This window comes from Falco punctatus (genome assembly GCF_963210335.1).
Source record: "Falco punctatus genome assembly, chromosome: 1".
In the NCBI taxonomy this organism is placed as follows: Eukaryota; Metazoa; Chordata; class Aves; order Falconiformes; family Falconidae; genus Falco; species Falco punctatus.
The window spans coordinates 101,816,731-101,837,137 of record NC_137580.1 but is presented as its reverse complement, the minus strand read 5'-3'; the positions used below and the strand labels follow the sequence as shown (position 1 = coordinate 101,837,137).

The 20,407-nt window shown below is 47.3% G+C and overlaps 1 protein-coding gene across 1 annotated transcript in view; it reads left to right on the top strand.

Moving 5' to 3' along the window:
• GALNT17 (polypeptide N-acetylgalactosaminyltransferase 17) overlaps positions 1–20,407 on the top strand; it is a 213,684-nt gene that overhangs the window by 179,391 nt on the left and 13,886 nt on the right. The window contains exons 7-8 of the mRNA XM_080398856.1: positions 16,189–16,374; positions 19,749–19,886. Coding sequence (XP_080254982.1) covers positions 16,189–16,374; positions 19,749–19,886 — 324 coding nt within the window. The remainder of the gene's footprint in view (positions 1–16,188; positions 16,375–19,748; positions 19,887–20,407) is intronic.

Genomic DNA, 20,407 nt, shown 5'->3' with positions numbered 1-20,407 from the left:
GTGAGGCGTGTGTCCCTGCGGAGTGTGGGGCAGAAGGTGGGATTTTCCCATTGGAGAGGCGCTGCTGGACCTTGCACTTCTGTGGCCATGGGAGCCTGCAGTCATGGGACACTCCAGTTGATAAGGCTGCCTGGAGTTGATCAAAAGGAAAAAGGGAGAAAAACATCAGTCAGACTGTGTGGCCCCAGTGGCTGCTCTCTGTCTGTCTCATCAGACGTGTGCGATACTCCCCTGTGCTGCCTGCAGCATCTCCAGCACTGGCTGGTTGAATGCCCGCTGCTCTGGGCATTCGTAACGCTTGGCAGTGTTGGGTTAGTGGTTGGACTCGATGATCTTAAAGTCTTTTCCAACCTAAATAATTCAATGATTCTCTGAGATGGTGGCGTGGACAGCGAGGGAATGGGTTGGAATGCACGTGGGAGGTGGATGCCACCCCATGGGGTAGCCTGAAGTGCAGCCCAATTTTGGCAGGTTTGGAAAGCAGCAATTTTGACTTAAAGACAGTTTCTACAGCGAGAGTCTGTTTTGTATGCTGTTCCAGGCGTCGGTTGAAAAAGTAGAAATATTCTCCCTGGAAATGTCTGATTAGAATATAATCACCACTTTCATACTTCTTTGTGCTTTTTGAGGCTCTCAGTTACAGGGAATGTTAATTGGTTTCTTCGTGTTAGAACAAAATATCTGAGTATATGTGTTCATAAGTATGTATACATATAAATAAATGAAAACATTAATTGTTTTTATCAACATGCTTCATTGGGAAAAAAAAATCCTTATGAGCTCTTTTTATGGCTCTCTAATAGCGGTTTGGGTGACAGTCTGTCTGAAACCAGCATTGTGGGACTGTATCACTTCCACCACAGTTATTTCTAGTTGGCAAATCAAGGACAAGAAGAGTCAGGGAAAAAACGGATAAGGACTGTGCTCCTGTTATTAAAATGCAATCTCAAAATCGGCCTGTGCTGAGTGAGATGCAGTGCCACTAACTAGGCTTGCGGCACCTTTTGCAGGAATTGAGGGCGTCATTATTCTACAGAGGTTTTCTCTTTGGTTTTTTTAGGAGTAGATTAATTAGTGATTTTAAAAAGGCATGTAATGTGAAACTAGAGGCAGGTGGATTTTAGATGATCTTAATGACTGTACATTTGGAGACTTAGAACTGAAATTCTTAAGACCTGTTAAATACTCAGTGAGACTTTTATACGTAACAGGACAAGGGAAAACACAGAAGTGTGGTAATCACGGTAGTATCAAGTGAATAACCACCAGCCTGTCAAATAAACACATGAAAGTCTTGCTGCATGTTCTTACCAGTATCTCCATTCTGCACATTTCATGCAAAATAAATAATATTAGTTCCTAAACTTTATAAATAAATCAATGAACTGAGTCTGTGACCCGTGCAAAGGTGTTTTGGTTTGCCTTGATCCACAGACTTCACATGAAGCTCCTGTGGCTAAGCTGTGGAGCATTTGGGGAAATAACTTTTCTCACCATCTTCCAGCACAGTTTAATTCACTTGAGAGATTCGGCAGTTCAGAAAAATAGTGCTTTTACTGAACCTCAGAATTCCTGAAAGTTTATCCTTTGACAACTGGCAATATGCCTGTGTTGCCCATCTCTCTTCTCCCGATGAACTTCTCTGTTACAACTTTGTTGATGATCTTTGATCAGTTGACGTAGAAACTGACCTTTAAAAGACTCTTAACCATGGCTTCCTTGTCCACCAACCTGTGGTTCTTGTAGACCTCAGCCACAGTTGAGGTCTGTGTGTGTGCTGTTTGCTACGTGGACAAAAAGGAATATATACCCTGATCCACCTCACCTGTGTTTAGCTGTCTAGTCTGGCAGAATCACACAGTAGATGGTCCCATCTCCTCCGTGCTCCAAGGAACTTGGAAGACGTCTCAGACCAGGTTTCCAGTCTGGTACAGGTGGACAGTGTCTGACCAATCTCTGTGAAGAGAGTCAGGAAAAAAAGTTTGTATATGATGCACAGTAATCTAACTTGGAGAAGTTTCTGAAGGGATCTTCTCAACTGGAAAATTTCACAAGACTTGGAGATTAGAAACATCTGAAAAACACCATAGTAGCCATTTAAGTTCAAAATACCCCTAAAATCCTGCTGTACGAAATAATTCCTTATTTTCCAGTACCTTGAATGAGCGCAGCTGAGGTTAGGCTGCCGTTGCACTAGGAACCGTCTGCAAGTGTTGTGACAGCTTCTCTGCTCAAGTGATTGTATCTCAGTTAGACTACATGAGTTGTAAAAGGAGAGAACGAAACAGATAGCACAGAAATAACTTGTCAGGCTGCTCAGTGGAAGAACCAAGACAGTATTTCTCACTTTCTCTACCCTAGCCCAGTGGCATCCTCGCTGTGACCTCCAAACATCTGTCTTAAGCATCTCAGCACAGGAACCGTAGAATAATCCAGTCTGGAAAGGAATTTCAAAGGGCTGTAGGCCACTTCCAGCTCAAAGCTGGCCAGGCTTCCAAGTCGGATCACCTTTCCCAGGAACTTGCCCAGTCAAGGACCAAGAACAGAGGCTCCACAACCTCTCGTGGTCCCAGTGCTGGATGCTCTTGTTGTGCATCCTGGCTGTGGGAGCTGGCCATAGGGGTGGCACAGTTTCCTGTTCACGTTAATATAAACAGTTGGAAATCAAAGTAGTTACAGACCCAGAGCTTGTTGTAAGGTGCATGTAGGAGTGGGGACTGCAGCCCTGGGGTGCTCACAGCCATGCACCCAGCCAGCTGGCACTGCAGGGGCCGAGGGGCTGCGGCTCTGCTCCCCACCCCTCTGCTCCCCAAGATGTTTCTTGGACTACATACTATATACAGCTGCAGGGGAAAAGTCAGGAATCTGGGATATTTCAGGCTTTTCGTAAGCACAGACAAAGGGCTAAACACCAAAGCGGTTGTGCGTCCGTGCGATTTAGCTTCTTCACAAAGTGCCTGCTTCGACCCGTCAAGCACAGCCATACGTGCAATTGATTTGCAGCGATTTTGTGTGTGTAGCTTAATCTTCGACCACTGTTGAGGGCAGTGGCCGGACACGTGCCAGGGTGGAGACCCCAGTTGTCCCTTCTGGGAAGGATATCGAAAGGGCATCCTGGTAGAGCAGCTTGTGCCACCTCTTCTGCAGTGCGGCAGCCAGGTAACACTGTCACGCGGGGACGGTGCAAAGCCAATGCTCCACTTGGGTCTCGCCACCGTTGGGTTGCACTTGAAGAGGTGTGATGTAACGAGCACAAATGCCAGCTGACATTTGCTTCCTGAAAAATCGTGAGTTGTGATGCTCTGTGAAGTGGTGGCCGTGCTGTGACTGGACCCCAAGGTAAGTGGAACGAAATGAAGGAGATGCTTTATGGCTGGGCTTTCGGGAGTGGGGAGCACTGAAGCGTGCTCCTGGGGAATGGGGTGCCAGCTGTAAGCAGCTAACGGTGTCTGCAAGCAGCAGAGGTAGGATTTCAAAACCGCTTTGATCTCTGCTCTGGAAGTTCAGTCCTGTGGATCAAAAGAACGATTTGCAACCTGAGTTATAAGAGGACTTAATGTGAAGCCACATGCTTTCTGGGAAGCCATGAAGGACACTTCCCTACCACAGCAGTGGGATACGCGCACACAACAGCTGCCTGGTTGGCAGTAGGCAGAGGTGGATGTGGCTGTGCTGGGGAGGGTTACTGCTGCTCTCCAGGACATTTACATAATTTCAGATCTCCTAATGGAGCTGAGACCAAAGGTGCTCTTGTTCCAGTGGGTTGGGTCACTAGTAAATATGTTAATAATAATATGTGGAGACCAGTGACGAGTGGTGTTCCTCAGGAGTTGGTGTGGGGACTGGTGCTGTTCATCATCTTTGTCGGAGACATGGACAGTAGGATTGAGTGCACCCTCAGCAGGCTTGCCAATGACACCGGGCTGAGCGGAGCGGTCAGCGTGCTGGAGGGAAGGGATGCCATCCAGAGGGACCTGGGCAGGCTGGGGACACGGGACTGTGTGAACCTCATGAAGCTCAACAAGGCCAAGTGCAGGGTGCTGCACCTGGCTCAGGGCAATGCCAAGCACAAGCGCGGGCTGGGCAGAGGTGGACTGGGAGCAGCCCTGAGGAGAAGGACTGTGGGGTGTTGGTGGACGAGGGGCTCAGCGCGGCCCCGCAGCGTGTGCCCAGAGCCTGGGGAGCCATCGGTGCCCTGAGCTGCGCCCCCAGCAGCGTGGCCGGCAGGGCCGGGGGGGGATTCCCCCCCTCTCACCCCCCAGCAGCGCTGCGTCCGCTCTGGGCCCAGCATAAGGAGGACACGGAGCTGCGGGAGCGGGTCCGGAGGAGGCCACGGAGATGCTCGGGGGGCTGGAGCCCCTCTGCTGTGCAGCGGGGTTGGGGCAGTCGGGGCTGTTCCGCCTGCAGAAGAGATGCTCCGGGGAGACCTTGGAGCAGCTCCCAGGGCCTGGAGGGGCCGGCAGGGAAGCTGGAGGGGGACGTTTTATGAGGGCCTGTAGCCACAGGACAAGGGGAATGGCTTCCAGCTGAGAGGGGAGATTTACCCCAGCTCTTCGGAAGGAATTTGTGCTGTGGGGGTGGTGACACGGGCACAGGCTGCCCAGAGCGGCTGTGGGTGCCCCATCCCTGGCAGGGCTCAGGGCCAGGTGGGACGGGGCTGGGAGCAGCCTGGGCTGGGGGGAGGGGGCCCTGCCCGTGGCGGCGGGTGGCACTTGGTGATCTTTAAGGTCCTTCCCACCCAAACTGTTCTGTGATTCTTTGTTCTGTCTTCATTGGGTTTGGTTGAGTAAGGTTTAGGGAGGGCTCATGCAAGCAGCTTTGCCAGAAGATCCAAGTATTTTGTTAAGGTGCCCTGTGATTCTTTAATTATTATAAATAATCCAGACGTGTGAGTTCACTGTAGGTAGGGAAAAGCATGAAATGACCAAGATACGTTTGCCTTTTTTAAGCCACCAACATGAGGTCCTTTTTCATGTGGAGGGCATAGCAGCCCGGGTGTGCAGATTTACCCTAATCAGATCCACGTGGGTCCTTTCTGCAGCTGACACAAAGCTTTTGCTGCGGCTGGTTAGAGAGAGGCTGAAGTCCTGGCTGACGATGGGAGTTGTGCTGCTGATCCCAGGGACCACAGGACTTAATATCCAAACAAGGCTTTGATCAAGATTAGATTGTACAGGAGCCATGTTAATACTATTATTAATAAAAATAGAAACCAGCTCTGTTTTTAAACGGTGCTGTATGTAAAGGGAGGACAAAAAGCATTTTGCATCAGACACATTTTTGCTTCCACCCCTTCCAAATCCGTCCGCGCTCACTGCGCAGCCTCACTCCTCCTCGCTGTTGCTTCTGTGCGCTGGTTGAAGAGCTGCATGTCTGACTGCTGCAAGCAAGTTCAAGTCCTCTGAAGTCAGTGGCCGTGCACCCAAAGTATGTCTGCATCAAGGGAACGCTGCGGTCTTTATTAAACCAACATCGAACAATGAGTACAAGCACTGGCTGCTTGCACTGGAAACTTTTGAAGATGAGAGAGAGAGAGTCCAAATGGATGGCCACCAGGGTGATTTGATGGTCTTGGAGCATTCCATAGATAGATCCAGCAGCTGCACCACAGTTCCCACCCTAAACGCTGCCCCCAAAGACAGGGCTGCCAAATTTAAAATCACAGCTCCGGCTCAGCAGCTGTTTTGCCCTGTCAGGAAACGTTTCAGGAGTTGGCCAGACTTGAAGGAGTGATGTTCAAAGGGTGATGGTGCCTACCATGTTGAGATGAACAGCTGTTAGTAGCTTATTAATCTTGGAGAGCCTTTGCACAATGCTTTTACCTGCACATGTACCAGAATTTTAACATCGTTTTTTAGCAGAGGTTGAAGGCTGGCTGTGACAATCAGTTATCAGTGGTTTTGCTGATGATAGCTTCAGAGCTACAGCAATTGCTCAGGCTTTAAACTTTCATACTTGCTTTGAGTTGCAAAGTATTCATTATTTCAAAGTATGAGACGGCTCCACTGAAGAGGGGATTTTAATACTGCCAAAGAAAATAAGCAGATGGCAGAGTGAATGGCAAAAATATGACAGAGCCACCCTGGTCTCTAACCATCTGGTTTGGACCTTAGTTTAACATTTCAAACTTGCACACGCTAAGTCCATCTGCAGCAGGCTTGGTGCTGGGAGGGGGAGCACACTGGGCAGCGGAATGCCACTGCCCACATGAGGATCGGTAAAACGGGCAGTTGCTTTTTCCCCTCTGCAGCAAAGGGCAGACAACAGCCAAGTTCCAGATCTTGCGTGTGCTGCCTGAGCTGCCCATAGGTCATGACTGAAGTGACAGTGGTGGCCATGGCAACACTGCATCGCTCTTGGTTTTGGCAGGACCAAGAAAACAGATTTTGTACTGGCTCCTTCCAACTCTTCTGGACATCAGTTCTGAGCATTTCCTCCTGTCTAATCCACAGTCAACTAAAATACAGTGTTAGAATTGGGAATGGAGCATTTTTCAAAGGAACGTACATACCTGTGGTTCAGACACATCCAGCTCTGTGCACCAGGGATGGACAGGAGCCTTTGAAGCCCCTTCTAAGAAGAACAAGATTTAAAACTACCCTGGAGAGCCTTAGATAAACCTGGCAGTTTGTTTCAACGCTGTTGTTCAGGATCTTTCCCGAGCATAATGAATGTGAAAGACTAAGGCAAAACCAATGGAGAGCTTGGGAAGCTCTGTCCACCTGGCCTTGAGCTCTGACGAGGCGTGAAACACCGTGTGCGTGTCTGTACGTACTCATAGGCATCCGCACCAAATAATAGCCACACGCAGACACTGCGTACGTTTCCTTCCTCTGTATTTGTGTGCTCTAGTTTTAAACTCATTAGCTGCTCTTTTTGGTGAGTTACTTGAGCAGTTTTCTGCAGGGAGGATAGGCTGAATCACATGCAATCGCATCCATCTGTGAACATCCATGGAGGAGCTCGGCTTCCTTCCAGCGCCTTCCCCGGCAGGGTCTGATGAGAGGATATCTATAATTACAGATCACAAAAGCTGCAGTCGTGATGTGCTGGAGTTAAGAGGACTGGAAAGAGCTCAGTGGATTTGGGGTGCTGTCAGCTCAGGAACTGCTCTATCACGCGCCTGCCTCTCTCTGCATAAATAATTCTGTTTCAGAACTGCCTCTTATGCTTAAAATGATACATGGCACTTTCCCCCTCCTCGTGCCGCTCCCCCTGTGAAATCGTGCTAGTCCAAAGAAACATCTATGGGTAATTTTCTCTAAAGGCTTTTTTGCATGAAAAATAGATCAAAATTCTGCCGAACTATTTATGCTGGTTTATTTTTACAGCTTTGACAGAAATGGTAATAGGAAAATGAGATCAAGATGCTTTTGGTACATTACGGGCAATAAAATAAAATAAAAAAAAGAGCAACCTCCAAGTAGTTCAGGGTCAAATCTTGCAGGTAATTTCTGTATTACAAGCGTATAAAGCCCAGCATGTTCCTCTCATTCTGAAAGGGCTTACAGGTATTGTGATGCTGTTTTTAAGGCACTTGTCTTTTATGAGTCTGTAATAATCTTTGCATTATACTATTACAACATAATCAGGTCCTTGTCATGCTGCCAAGACTGATCAGATAACATCAGAGCACTGAGGAAATTTTAGTACTAAAGTTATTAGGACAGACCCAGATTTATACCACGATAGTTGCAAACCACTTCAGTGCATCGCTGGAGCTCGGTACTCTGCAGGAATGCGGGTCTCAGCCCTGTGGGAGCTGGCAATAGAAATGTTGGCTGCAGCTCCAGCCAAGGCTGGAAGTTCAGGTGTGAGAGCATCTCTCCAGTGTCACCAAGCATTTGTGAGATGTGGATTTAAAAATACTCTGTTCCTCTAAAAAAAAAAAAAAAACACAACAACAACAAGTATTTGGAAGTGCTAAAATGACACAGCTACAGTCGCTGTGGTTGCGATAGTTTAATTTTGCAGCAATTAAAATATCAATCCCAATGCACCAGGAAGCAAAATGCTTCTTTTCAGCAGCTTTTCCAAGCCAAGAGGATGCGGACACTTGTCATTATAGCTAATCCTCCCCGTGCTGTGCTTTGCAATCAGAGTCTTTTAGATGTAGCTTCCCACCAAGCCTATTCTTATGTATCTTATCTGGTGATAAAGTCAGATCAATACCTATTGTAGCCGGGAATGATGCTCTATTTAGAACAGGTTGTGTTGCATTTGTTGGAGAAGCACTGCATAATTTTTTCATTGGAAAAGCCTCCAGTTTGAGCAAACACAATTGTGGTGTGTGTGTATCATTCTCCTTGAACTGTGGCAGCGCAGAGAAATCACTGCTTTGCATTGATGCGAAGCTTGCTTTATTCTAATGTCTCCAATATGTCAAATGTTAAACTATTTATGTTCCTTGCTGAGTTAACAGGATGAAAACCGCAGCTGCTCCCCGATACTGCTGTACGTTAGGATTTGTGGAGTGAATTGTGCACCTGAGTTCCACTTCTATTTGGCATTTTTAAGTGGCCATTATAAAAGGAATGAATTCAGTGATCTCAGCAGGAAAGGTAAGACATTTGGACACTGGACAATCTGGACATTTCTGTTATTGGTCTGGCACAAGATAGACAGGAACCTGTCCAAAGTGGTATCATCCGTGAGGATAAAATGTGAGAAAATTAATGCCAAAAAAAAGAAAAAGAAATTATTTTTTTGAGTGTAGTGTTATCCTTTCCTCCCACTTCCATTCTCTGCCTGAACGGACGTGGTTTGAGATGGTCAGGTGGAGACATGGTCTGTTCATTTTTGAAGGAGGTGGCACATGAGTACCACACCTGATCTGGCTGCTTGGTCCGGATCTTCTGAGAAGGTTTTCTGTGGCCTCATGGCAGAGAAAAGAAACGTACAGGTTTCCTGCAGAAATTCCTCTTCCTGTTTCAGCTGCAGGATGCCGAGTCTCTTTCGCTTCTTCATCGAGGTTTCCAAGAGAATTTATGAGTTGTTCAGAATGAAATTATATTGAGATTTCCGACAAGATGTTCTCTGTTGGGTCTGTCAGGGCACACATTGTCCCTGCCCGTGTGGTGTTGCCAGAGGGTTTGTCCCTCCTCATGCTTGGAAAGGCTTCATGCCTGTGGGGTCTGGGGGTTCACCTGGCCGTAGATACAACGCTGCACCTCGGCCAGGTCTGTAGCAAAGTGGCCTCAAAGGTGGGACCTTCACTGCTTTTGCAGAAATTCTCACACCACCAGTCCTCCCTTGAGGTGAACTGTGAAAATCTGCATGCCCAAATTCAAAAGCAGTCCTCTTCAAGGGGTGCCTGTGTCCACCTGCAGAGGTCACGAGTGGTGTATTCCACTGTGGTGGAAGTGAAAAGTCCCCAAAGAGCTGGTTTGCCTTTTCTTTCCCCCCCTCTCTGTGTGGTTTCTTTACTCACCTTCGTGTAATTCAACTTAACGTTTCTACTGAAGTTCTTGCAGTGATTGTTCCATGCGATAGCAACATTCACATCAGCTTGGAGGAGCACTTCAGCGATGATACAGGAGATATATATAGATATATAGATATATAGATGAATATTTTAAAAAAATTAAAAGCTTGCTGTGTATGAGAGTTATGCAACTTCTGATCGTCGCCCATAAACAGCCATCAGCCACTGCTGTGGAGCTGTTTATTTACCGGAATTTGGATTTAAGAGCCTTGCTGTGGTACGTTCTGTCACCACTGTGGTACACAAGCCCTGTGCCAGGGAAATAAAGGTACTACTGCTAAATTATGCTTGTAAGTACCAAACCATAAGGCTTTCTAGAGGGAGTAAGGCCAACACACTGCCTGTGCACTGCGCTGAGGATGCTTAAATAACAAGCGGGTGCTGCATGACTTCTCTCTTCAAGAGGGATTTTGAGTGTAAGGGATGGTTGCTCCAAAATTCTGGTGTTTTCTTGTCCTGCACAAGCGGTTGCTGTGGGAATCCTTGGCCCCAGTGCCTGGGGGTGTGTGTGATTGGTGTGGGCTGCCCTGCCCCATGTCAGCACTGCCTGCTCCAGTCCCGTCCACGTTGTCGTGGAGCACCTGTGCCCCGCCGGAGAGCGGCAGCCGTCATGCTTTGGGCACAAGGGATTGCAGAGCTTGGGAGGAGCAACTTCATCCCATTCCTGACTCCTTTCCTGCTCTGGCATCTTGGGGGAGCAAAGACGTGGTGGCAGGGGCTTGGCCCTGGAGATGTCCTCCGTGGTGTCTGCAGTGACGTGGGATGGAGCACAGCCACAGTGGGAACAGAAAGTGCAGAAACTGCTTCAGCTGCGTGGCTGGAAATGTATCTGTACGTGTTGTTTCTTCCGACAAAAGGAGTAATTTGGAGAGATATCGTCTCTCAGAACTATACAAGGGAGCGTGTGGAGAAATGATTATTTCTTTGCCTTTTTTGCTGTTTCTCACTTTTATTATTTAGGTCTTTGTTCTGATACATCCTTATTATTTTAGCTGCCCTGGGTAATTGTGGTTTTCCCTTAACTTTGGAAGTTACTTTTAAAAGAAGGGAGGGGGGCAAAGATAAGGCAAAGCTGTTAAATGGGAAATCTATTGCTAATTAAGGCATGGTTTTGCTAATCGCCTTAGAAATGAAGTTATCAGCTGAAAAAGCCTGGAGTCAGTGTAATGAAAGTTAGGAGCAGGGTTTTTTTCCCCCGTTTCCTTCTGTCACAATACATTCAGAGATTAAAAGTTTACCTTGCAGACTCATCTTGACACCATTAGACATGATGTCTCTTTGCATTAACTGCAGGCAGGCTCGAGCTGTTCTAGGATATATTTCAGTCTGAATAGTTAAAATTTGGCAAAGTTAAAAGCAACTAAACTCAGGATCCTTTAATGGGAGCTGTCGGTGTTCATCATAGATGTCACTTCACACTCCAGCTAGAACACCACGTCCAGGACCCAAGGTAGTCACTGTCCCTTCTTATCTTAGTATTTTTTTTAATTATTATTATTATTGATATCCCAGGGATGAGGAGGAGACACAGCATTATATAAGGTAGTGGCCCAGGGGCACCAATAGTAGGATTTTTCATCTGGAAATGCTGATGGCTGAGAGGAGGAGGTGCTGTGCTCAGGCAGGGCACCATCCTGGCACTCCACCGGCTGGAGGGGGGCAAGAGACCAGCCCCAGGTTTGCCTCTGAGCTTGCCAAAGTCCTTCTCTCTCTCTTTTTTTTTTTTTTTTTTTTTTTTTTCTGGTAGCTTTCTTTGTGCAAAGAACAGATGGTGAGCCTGGATTCCCCTGTATGGCTTGCAGCCACGTGAAGGGAAGGGGGATGTACAAGTTTTTCTGACATGCCAGGGGAAGGAGCCCTTGCGTCAGTATTTTCTGGTGAAAATATTCTCCTTAATTAAATAATTTTATCTTCTGCTTCCCTGCCAGTGGGCACCATGGCATAGCAAGGGCTGCTTGCAGAAGGCTAAGGAGGGTAACAAGTTTTTCTTAATATATATGCATTAATTAAACCTCTGTTTTCAAAGTTGATTTTTTCACCCATTCTTTTGCTAGAGCTGTGGCTGTGCCTCCTCCTGTGCCCTTTGCTGCCTGGTGGGTGCTGGCTGGACTTCGATGCTGCTGCACCTGCACCCAAGGGAGGGAGCCCCCAGGGTCCCAGCGCCATGGGGTGAGCGCAGGGGGACAGCACGCTGTGGAGGAAGCAGCTCTGTCCTGCTGGAGAGGCTGGGGTGGAACAAGGCAGCAGCCCGTCGTGCTCAGCATCCTCCTGCTGCTTGCCCCAGGTGGCATCCAAACGCATCTTCTGGGTTGCTCCGTCCCAGCAAACCAGGACTGTAAAGCACTGCTGGCACCAACACTGCCAGCCTCAAGGCGTGGGCATGGCCAGCCCCTCCAATGCGTATCTCCAGCCCTGCTCAGCTGGGGAGCACAGATGGTGCCTTCAGCCTGGTGTGGCACAGGACAGGCTTTCGGCACCCTGCCGGGTGCTGGGTCTCCTCTGGGTCACCCTTTGCTGCCTGGCTGGCTCCTTCAACATCAGGCAGATTGCCAAAAGCCTTGTTTAAATAATGCTCCTCGGGAGTAATTGCCAGCTCTGGCAGACAGGAGCAAAGCAAATGGATAGCTGCAGCGCATTTTTGAGGGCAAAGGGGATTATGGACAGTAATTGTTCTGAACTGCATAATACTTGGAAAACTGTTTCTGTGGCTGCTGCGATGAGCTGGTCAAGCAAAAGTGGGATTTTCTCCCTGTATCTACTACACACCCAGAGGACTAACAGTACACAGTGTTTTGTGAGCAGTCTTCTATTCCCCCTCCATTAGCAGCAGTGCAGTAGCCACAGGGGATGTGCCCTTGCCGGCAATGCCAGGGTGCCTCCTCCCTCGCCTTGCTTCTGTCCCATCTAACAGGGCTGGTCACTGTTGTTTTCCAGGATGCTCCCAAATGCTGCGGTTAGTCACGTCCTAGATGCATGAAGGATGTGTTCTAGGAATGAAGACCTATAGAGTGCTCCATAAAAGCACTGTAAAAACAACTGATTTTGCAAATGGAGGCTGAAGGCTGGTGGCAGAGGAGATGTTGATGTCTTGGCCAGGAGGTACATGTGCACACGAGGGGTGCCTGGACCTCCCTTTGAAGCTCTGCTGCTGTATTGCATCAGACCTGCTCCCCATTTTGGGTTATCCCAGTGAGGTCACTGAGATGCCGGCTCTTTCACAAATGCTTTCGCACCCTATTGACACCTTCGTGCTTCTGAAGGGTGACCAGAAAGCGAAGCTGGGTTGCCCCATCACTGGAGCATGGTGATGAAGTCTCACACTAACCAGAGGTTGCCTCCCACATGTGCAGAAGCTTCTAGAAGGTAGGTGGCTGGTGCAGTTTCAGCTGTACTCGGATATGTCACTGCCTGAGAGGAATTGCTGTTTTTCCATGCTGAATTGTTAGGACAGTTACATTTTGCTTGGAAAATAATTGCGGATGTATTACCCACCAGCTATCTGAAAAACACATCAAAGATCTCTGGATGATGGATTTGTTTTCTGTTTGTTTCTCTCGGATTTCTTCACTAGAATTTGGGGTTAGCTGGTTATTTATAAATCCAGGCATCTTTCTGTATGTTTGATTACTCCTATGTGTAGAGTAATGGAGAATTTACTGAGTCACCGTCATTTACTGGAGGGGGATGCTTCTATTTTTAATTCTGTGTCTCTTTACGGGTGGATGAATGGCAAGCTAATAGTTGTGTTGGAATTTGAATGTCAGAAAACAAGAGAAACTTGAGACTTGCTCATCATATTGAACCTGTTGTGTTACATACTCTATCTTTAACATGCCTTTACACAGTCTTTAAACATGCTTTTACATGCCATCCATGCATATTTTGTCAAATGAAATGAACATGACTTCATCCTTTGTAGGAAGCAATATAAAAGACACTGCTTTGTTGAACAGGCTAAACATGAATTAATTTGACAATGCCTTATTTTTCTGATTGGTCTTAATGTTGTCCCGGCTCTCGATTACCCATCTACTAAGAGATAATTCCTCAAGGAATTAGCAGAAACAACTTGCTGGATTGATTGTCCTGTTAATGCTGTTAGTTGCAGTAAATAGTCTGTCTTAAGGGATTGTAGGTTTATTTGCTATGAACACGAAAAATCTACTTAATGGGAAGGTAATCTATCTGTTAAAGGTCTTTGGTGGGACAAATAATTGCTCAATAGGGACATAAATGAAGGTTCCCAAAAAAACATCTGCCCTCAAGGTCTGAGTGCTACAGGGGTGAAGTTGCTGCAGGTTGGGACATCAGGGCGTCAGTGAGGCGATGACTTCCAGCCTTGCTGGGGGGATGGAGGTCTGCTGAGCCCTTTTGGTTGCGGTGTCTCTCAGCTTATTGGCACCAAGAGAACAAAGTCTGGGGCCTTTCTGTGGGCCATTCACCACTCCAAAGTCATGGTTATTGCAAGGATGAAGCATCACACTGAGGTTGTAGGGTAAGTGCACCTCATGCTTCGTGGCCAAGGAGGATGTCCCTTGGGTTGCAGCCCCTGTGCTGTCTCCCGTGGACCTGTTCCCATGCATTTTTGGATTTCAGCAGGAACAGAAAGTCCTTGCCAGGCCACATGGGAATAAACAATGTCTTCCTGGGGCCATGGTTTACTCCTCTGTATGCTGAGGACAGTGATGCTGGGTGTGACTTGGCCGTTTCCCATGCAATAGCTCTCTTCAACCCCATTGTTACCAGCAGATACATTTATAAATGCCTTGTAAAAACAGTTATAATGACAATTTATGTTTTATTTAGGAGATAGAACTATGGTCTTTCCTTGTATAAGTGCCTTTTTTGAATTAAGTTTTTATTGATCTCTCTGGGACTGGCTTTTGGATACGTATACAGCCAATGCCCTTTGCACAATGCCCAGCACTCTTTTCTCTCTCAGATTATTACAACCTCTGCATTTCAAGATAGTCTGTACAGATATTTGATAAATCTAGGAAAGCTGTCTACCATCAAGCCATGTGAATTATCTAACTAAATCATGGAAAGACATGGATGCTGGAGGCAAGCTTGTTGGAAAATGACATTTTAATTGTGGCACAGTTTTTACATTTTTTAAAATAATTATTCTGATCTCAAATCAGGACAAAACCTAACAAATCTGCCAAAGTGCAAAAAGAGGTGGTGCTGGGGATCTTCCAGGGCTGGCAGTTTTATTCAGCGTTGAACCCAGCAGCTTTGGGAGCACCCAAGGGCAGAGCCTAATGCTTTGGTTTCACCGCGACTCTGAGAAACTAAAGAACTGAGCAGGCAAAAAGCACAGGCAGTTTCTGTCAAACTGTGGCCTTGGGAATATTCCTTTTAAAAGTATTTCTTTTCCTCTAGAACTATCTTGTTCACTTCTTATTTGCTTTACCAGTGTGTGGCCTGTTGCAAAACTTGGAGCAGACCTTGTGGACTTGGCTGGGCAGAGGCGAGCGTGGCTGTGCTGGAGAGGAGGGATGGGCATGCCCGTCATTGCAGACATCAGCTCTGAAATTGCTTTGCAGTCATGAAATTGTATTTTAAAGTGTTCATAAAGGTCAAATGACAGAACAGGAGTAAGATAGGAATTTTTATTTTGTTTTATTTTTTCTACATGTTTATGCACCAGCTAATAAAACAGGGCTTTGATTTTTTGCTGATACTCTGCAGTGCTGCGAGTGAGAGCAGCACGGGTGGCAGGATTACGCTGAGTGAAGGTGTCCCTGCTGCACTGCCCCTTAGTCACGTCGGCTGGGCTTGGGATGTGCGCGTGCCCCACGCTGGGTGGGCTCAGCCCACTACCGAGAGATTAAAAAGGGGCAGCTCATAGAGCCAGGAGGCTCCTTGTGCTGCCGGGAGAGCGGATTGAGCAGGGTTGGTAAAATTTAGGGAACGCAGAAGGGGTAAAAGGTGGTGAGCCTGGAAGAGATCCCAGAAATGATGGGTGTTGTAACAACTGTGCAAAATGATAATGCAGAGCAGACTGCAAAACAGGCAAAACTGGGATTATTAGGCCTGTTCGGCATATGTGTTTGTAATGATTGCCCGGTGCCTGGTGTCCTGGATATGCATCTTTAATTTAAGATAAATAACTTCTTGATGTAGACAAACGGGGGGGAAGAACCCAGGTGTAGCAAGTCTTTCTGTGAATTCCTTTCCGTGTGATAAAAAGAAGACCTTGAATTTATTAACTTGTACACTGTGATTTAAGGGAATTTTAAACAGCATGTGAAAAAAAAATAATGAACAAATGTTTTTAAGGGGGAGAAATCTGTCCCTGCCATATGTTTCACTGAGTCATCCCTTTTTCAGGAGATCTTGCCATGGTTTCAACTATTCCAGTTGCGAATCCTTTTTATTTAGTAGCAACATCACTGTAAACTCAGCGCCTGATCCTACAACACGTTGAAACCACATACTGGATATAGACCTGATCCCTCTGAAGCTGACGTGTGTTTTGCTCTGGGCACAGGTTAAATTCTCTGTGTGTCTCACCGTTGGGCAAAGACCAAACCTGGCTATGGGTTTCAGCTCGCCAGCCAAATGGTGTGATGCTCGGTGCTCACCAGGATATTACAGAAACCTCAAAACCCACCACTTCCTTCTCTTTAACGTGTACGTGGACCTGTTGGCATCACGGCAGAGCCCCGTGCTGACAATGCTGTGCGGTTGCGTTGCAGGTGTGGCTGTGCGGTGGCAGCATGGAGGTCCTGCCCTGCTCCAGGGTGGCTCACATTGAGCGCAAGAAGAAGCCCTACAACAACAACATCGGTTTTTACACCAAGCGCAATGCTCTGCGCGTGGCCGAGGTGTGGATGGATGACTACAAATGGCACGTTTACATTGCGTGGAACCTGCCGCTGGAGGTATGGCCTTTGCACCCTTTCTTAAGTCTTCACTTTGTTGGGTTAGAAACTTGAGTTATAGAACGTTAGTGCCCCTGGGTGAAGGAGAGCCATAAATACTCTGGGTTGCATCCCCAGCTGTGGAAGTCAGCAGAGCTCGCTCGGCTTTGACAGAGATGCTGCAAAACCTGCAGATTTTGGAGGAATTCCTACTGTTCACATCAGCCTTTTTATTTTCATTTCTAAAAATTAAACCTGTGTTACAGTGTTTATTTCTCTGTGGTGTGTTTACACAGCGTGGGTTTATGTCATAATACTGCTCCGCAGATGGAGTCTGTGTAAAGTCAGTTGGCAGAAGGTTACTAATGCCAGCATCTTTAGTACATGAGGGTTTTTTCCTGCTGCTCAGGCAGGTCCATGTCATGTGCAGCCCAACTCAGGTTTCCCAGTTTGCAGATGCTGTCACTGCCCAGAGCTCACTGCAAACAGTATGTGGTCCAGGTCCCTGGGCCATTTGGTTTCCCAGTGTTGGGAAAGTTGAGACCACCAGCGCTTCAAAATGGTGTTCACAGGTAAAGGATTGGAGGTTGGTGGCTCACAGAAGGAGATCCCCTCCTAGCAGCACCACATGGAAGTGCCCCAGAAATGCTCTCTTGAAATAGCTTTGGTGGTTGTATTTATTTTTGCACGGAAATGCTTGGATTTTCTTAGATCTGAAACATTATTTTTCATGTAAATCCTGCCACGTCCCAGTGTGGTGCATCATTGGAAACCGTGGGGTCCCACCAGCAAGACAAGTTGGCCAGGCCCAGGGGACACATGCTGCATGTGGACCTCTCTAGGTGATTCCCAGCACTTCTGCATAAAGCTCTATGGGCTCCAGGAGGGCTTTATGGAGGTCTGAGGCTGCTGCTCGGGCTCTGGGGTCCTGCCAGAAGAAGGGGTGGTGGGGAGGGGGAGACAACGATGCTCTTCAGGTTACGGGTGGGTTGAGAATTCTGGTGGGGGCCCTGCAGAGTCCCCCAACACCCACTCCACCTGCAGTGTACTACAAGTGCTGGGCTGCTCTGTTCAAGTGTGTGGAAAAACTGTTGCCACAAGTGGCCAGACCCCATGTGAGCAGTTATTTACAGCGACCCTTTTGGTGCTAAAAACAAACATGAAATATTCATAACTTGCAGATCACACCCCTGCACAGCACTGCTGTGGTCCTGATCCTGCTGCGGCAGCATCCCTGGCTGGCAGCTCTGTGCTCCGGGGCATTTTGGAAAACATTAAAACATAAAAACATGAGCTGCTGCTGCTGCTTTCTGAGGAAAGGTTACATCTGGGGAGAGTTACTGGCATTTAGAGCCAGGGTAGCTGCAGCTTCGTACTGCATTAGGGAACAACAGGTACCTGGGCAGGGTCGATGAGCTGCCTGCGCTGACGGTTTGTGGTCCTGAGGGTGGCAGGGAGCCCTGGATTAGTTCGTTATTGAGAACAGATGAACAGAGATGGAAAGAAATGCTGTTTACGCAGCGAGCTGCAGGAGGGCACTGGTGGTGATGGGCACCGCTCCAAGTGTTCCGAGAGGCAGAGAGTTGCCTGCAGGACTGAGTGATTTCAGGTCTGTCTTAAAAATAGGTTGCAAGATCCAAACATCCATAGGCAGGAGTTATAAATTGCTGCAGGTTCAGCCCCAGTCCTTGGGCTGATTCTTTTTTAGAGGTGAGACACCATGCTTCTGCTCAGGAACAGCTTTGGAGCACAGCAAAAATGTATTAAAATTAATTGGGAACCCACAGGTCCTGTACGGCTCAGAAAAGGCAGCATTACATGGACCAGCCTTGGGGGATGGGTCTGGAGAAACAGACCTGGGTTACCCTAAAAACAACTGGAGGTTTTTACATAGGTCTTAGCAGTAAAATTAAGATTTAATTTTAGAGAAGCCTTGTTTGACAGGCGGTGTTGTGCAGGGGGTTATGGATATACAGCGAATTACTTTGTGATGCCGCTATATTAAAAACCAAGCCAAACTCCATGCACTGAATATTTCAGGTGCTGACTGGTTTGTGGTCCTGTTTTGCTCTGCATCCCATCTCACCCACTCAGATTTCAGCCTGTCCTACCTGTCTACACTGAATCATCTTTATTTTTACCTATGAGCTACCAGTCGCGCATTAAAATGGTGTCTTCTCTAAAGCAGAGTGAATAATTCATTAGAAGATCATTACAAGTGTTGTAATGGAAAATTGCTTTCCCAGCTGTATTTAATGATCACTACAAAAGACAAGAGCAGGAGCTAAAACAGAGTAGAAACCCAGACACCTGTAGGAAGGAGCAGAAGGGGCTGCAGTGTGCCTTTGGTTTCCTTCCTCTGCCTGCTGCATTAGTTCCCCAAATTCTGTAATGGAATAAAAGGTTAAAGGGGGGCAGCTCTCTTCAGCCCCTGCTCCTGGCTCATGTAAAATTATTCCTTCGGGGACAGGTACCATAGCTTTGTCTGCTTCTAAATTGTCTTGAGCAGTGGGGTTCCTCTGTGTCTCCAGGGAGACTATTTCACTGCGTAATTGTCAAAATTGTCAAGAGGTTTTTCTGAGGTTCAGCCTCACCTTCTCTTCTGTAATTTTTATCCTTTATTCTTCACTCTCTGCCTCTATTATATGAGTCCTAGACCTTTCTCATTTTTCTTCTTTTCTTTCCCCCCCTTATTTTATACCTTTTAACCGTGCCGTCCTCTGTGTTGCCTCTTAGTAGGGTCTTGCACCCTTGGTGTGTCAGGGGAAGGGTTTTGGTGCTCGGTGCACAGATGAGGGGTTCCACTTCCAGCATTCAGCATGTGACCACCTTTTAAATCCTGATGTACATTCACCGTTAAGTTCTTCTGGAAGTCCTGTACGTCAGTACCTAAACAGGAGGTGAGATCTCTCAAAAATACTTTGTCATTGGGCCCGTTGACAGGTTCAGTCTGGCTCAGATGGATCCAAAGCCCAGAGGAATCGGTGAATAGATTCAGCTCTGTCACACTCCACTTCTTCTGTTTCCTCCAAAACCTATTCTTCTCCATTTGGGTCCTCTTTTCTAAATTACATCCCAGGACCAAAATGTGCCCAGCATCAGCCTGGTGGCCATTGCAACAATGCCTTCAGAACCTTCAAAACCTGTGAGAGAAGTACGTGTCTTGTGCTCACAGTGGCTCTGAAACCCAAATCTTCTTTCCAACTTCTGTGAGGATGGTTTAAGCCTTGGACACACATGCCAGAATTCCCTGGCATAGCCTCTGTGTGGAGTTACTCAGCTGTTGGCAGTTTCCAGGCAGCTTGGAAGTGATATCAAACATCAGTGAAATATGCTCGTTTTTAATCTTTGTTAAGAGTAACTGTTCAGTGATGTGTTGTGTCTTTGTTTTTCAGAATCCAGGTATTGACATTGGGGATGTTTCTGAGAGAAAAGCGTTAAGGAAGAGCTTGAAGTGTAAAAATTTCCAGTGGTACCTGGACCACGTTTATCCAGAGATGAGAAGATACAACAACACCATTGCTTATGGCGAGGTAATTAAGGCTGAGAATCCCTTAGATCAGGCTGATAATACTTCCAGCTGGTGAGGCTCTGATGGGAAATAGCCCCCAAGGAGGGGAATATCTTTGATGGGGAAAGCTGGGCCACTTCAACCTGGAGAGGAGAAGGCTGAGAGGGAAGCTCATCCATGGCTACACATATCTTAAGGGCAGGCATCAGAAGAACGGGGCTGGGCTCTTTTCAGTGGTGTCCAGTGACAGGACAAGGGGCAACGGGCACAAACTGCAACACGAGAAGTTCCTTCTGAACATGAGGAAGAAGTTGTGTTACCCTGAGGGTGGCAGAGCCCTGGCAGAGGCTGCCCAGGGAGGGTGTGGGGTCTCCTTCCCTGGAGGCAGTCACAACCCAACTAGATGTGACTCTGTGCACCCTGCGTGAGGTGACCCTGCTTTAGCGGGGGTTGGACTGGATGGTCTCCAGAGGTCCCTTCCAGCCCTCACCATGCTGTGATTCTGTGAGTATGAATCAAAACCTATTATTTGTGTATAATTTT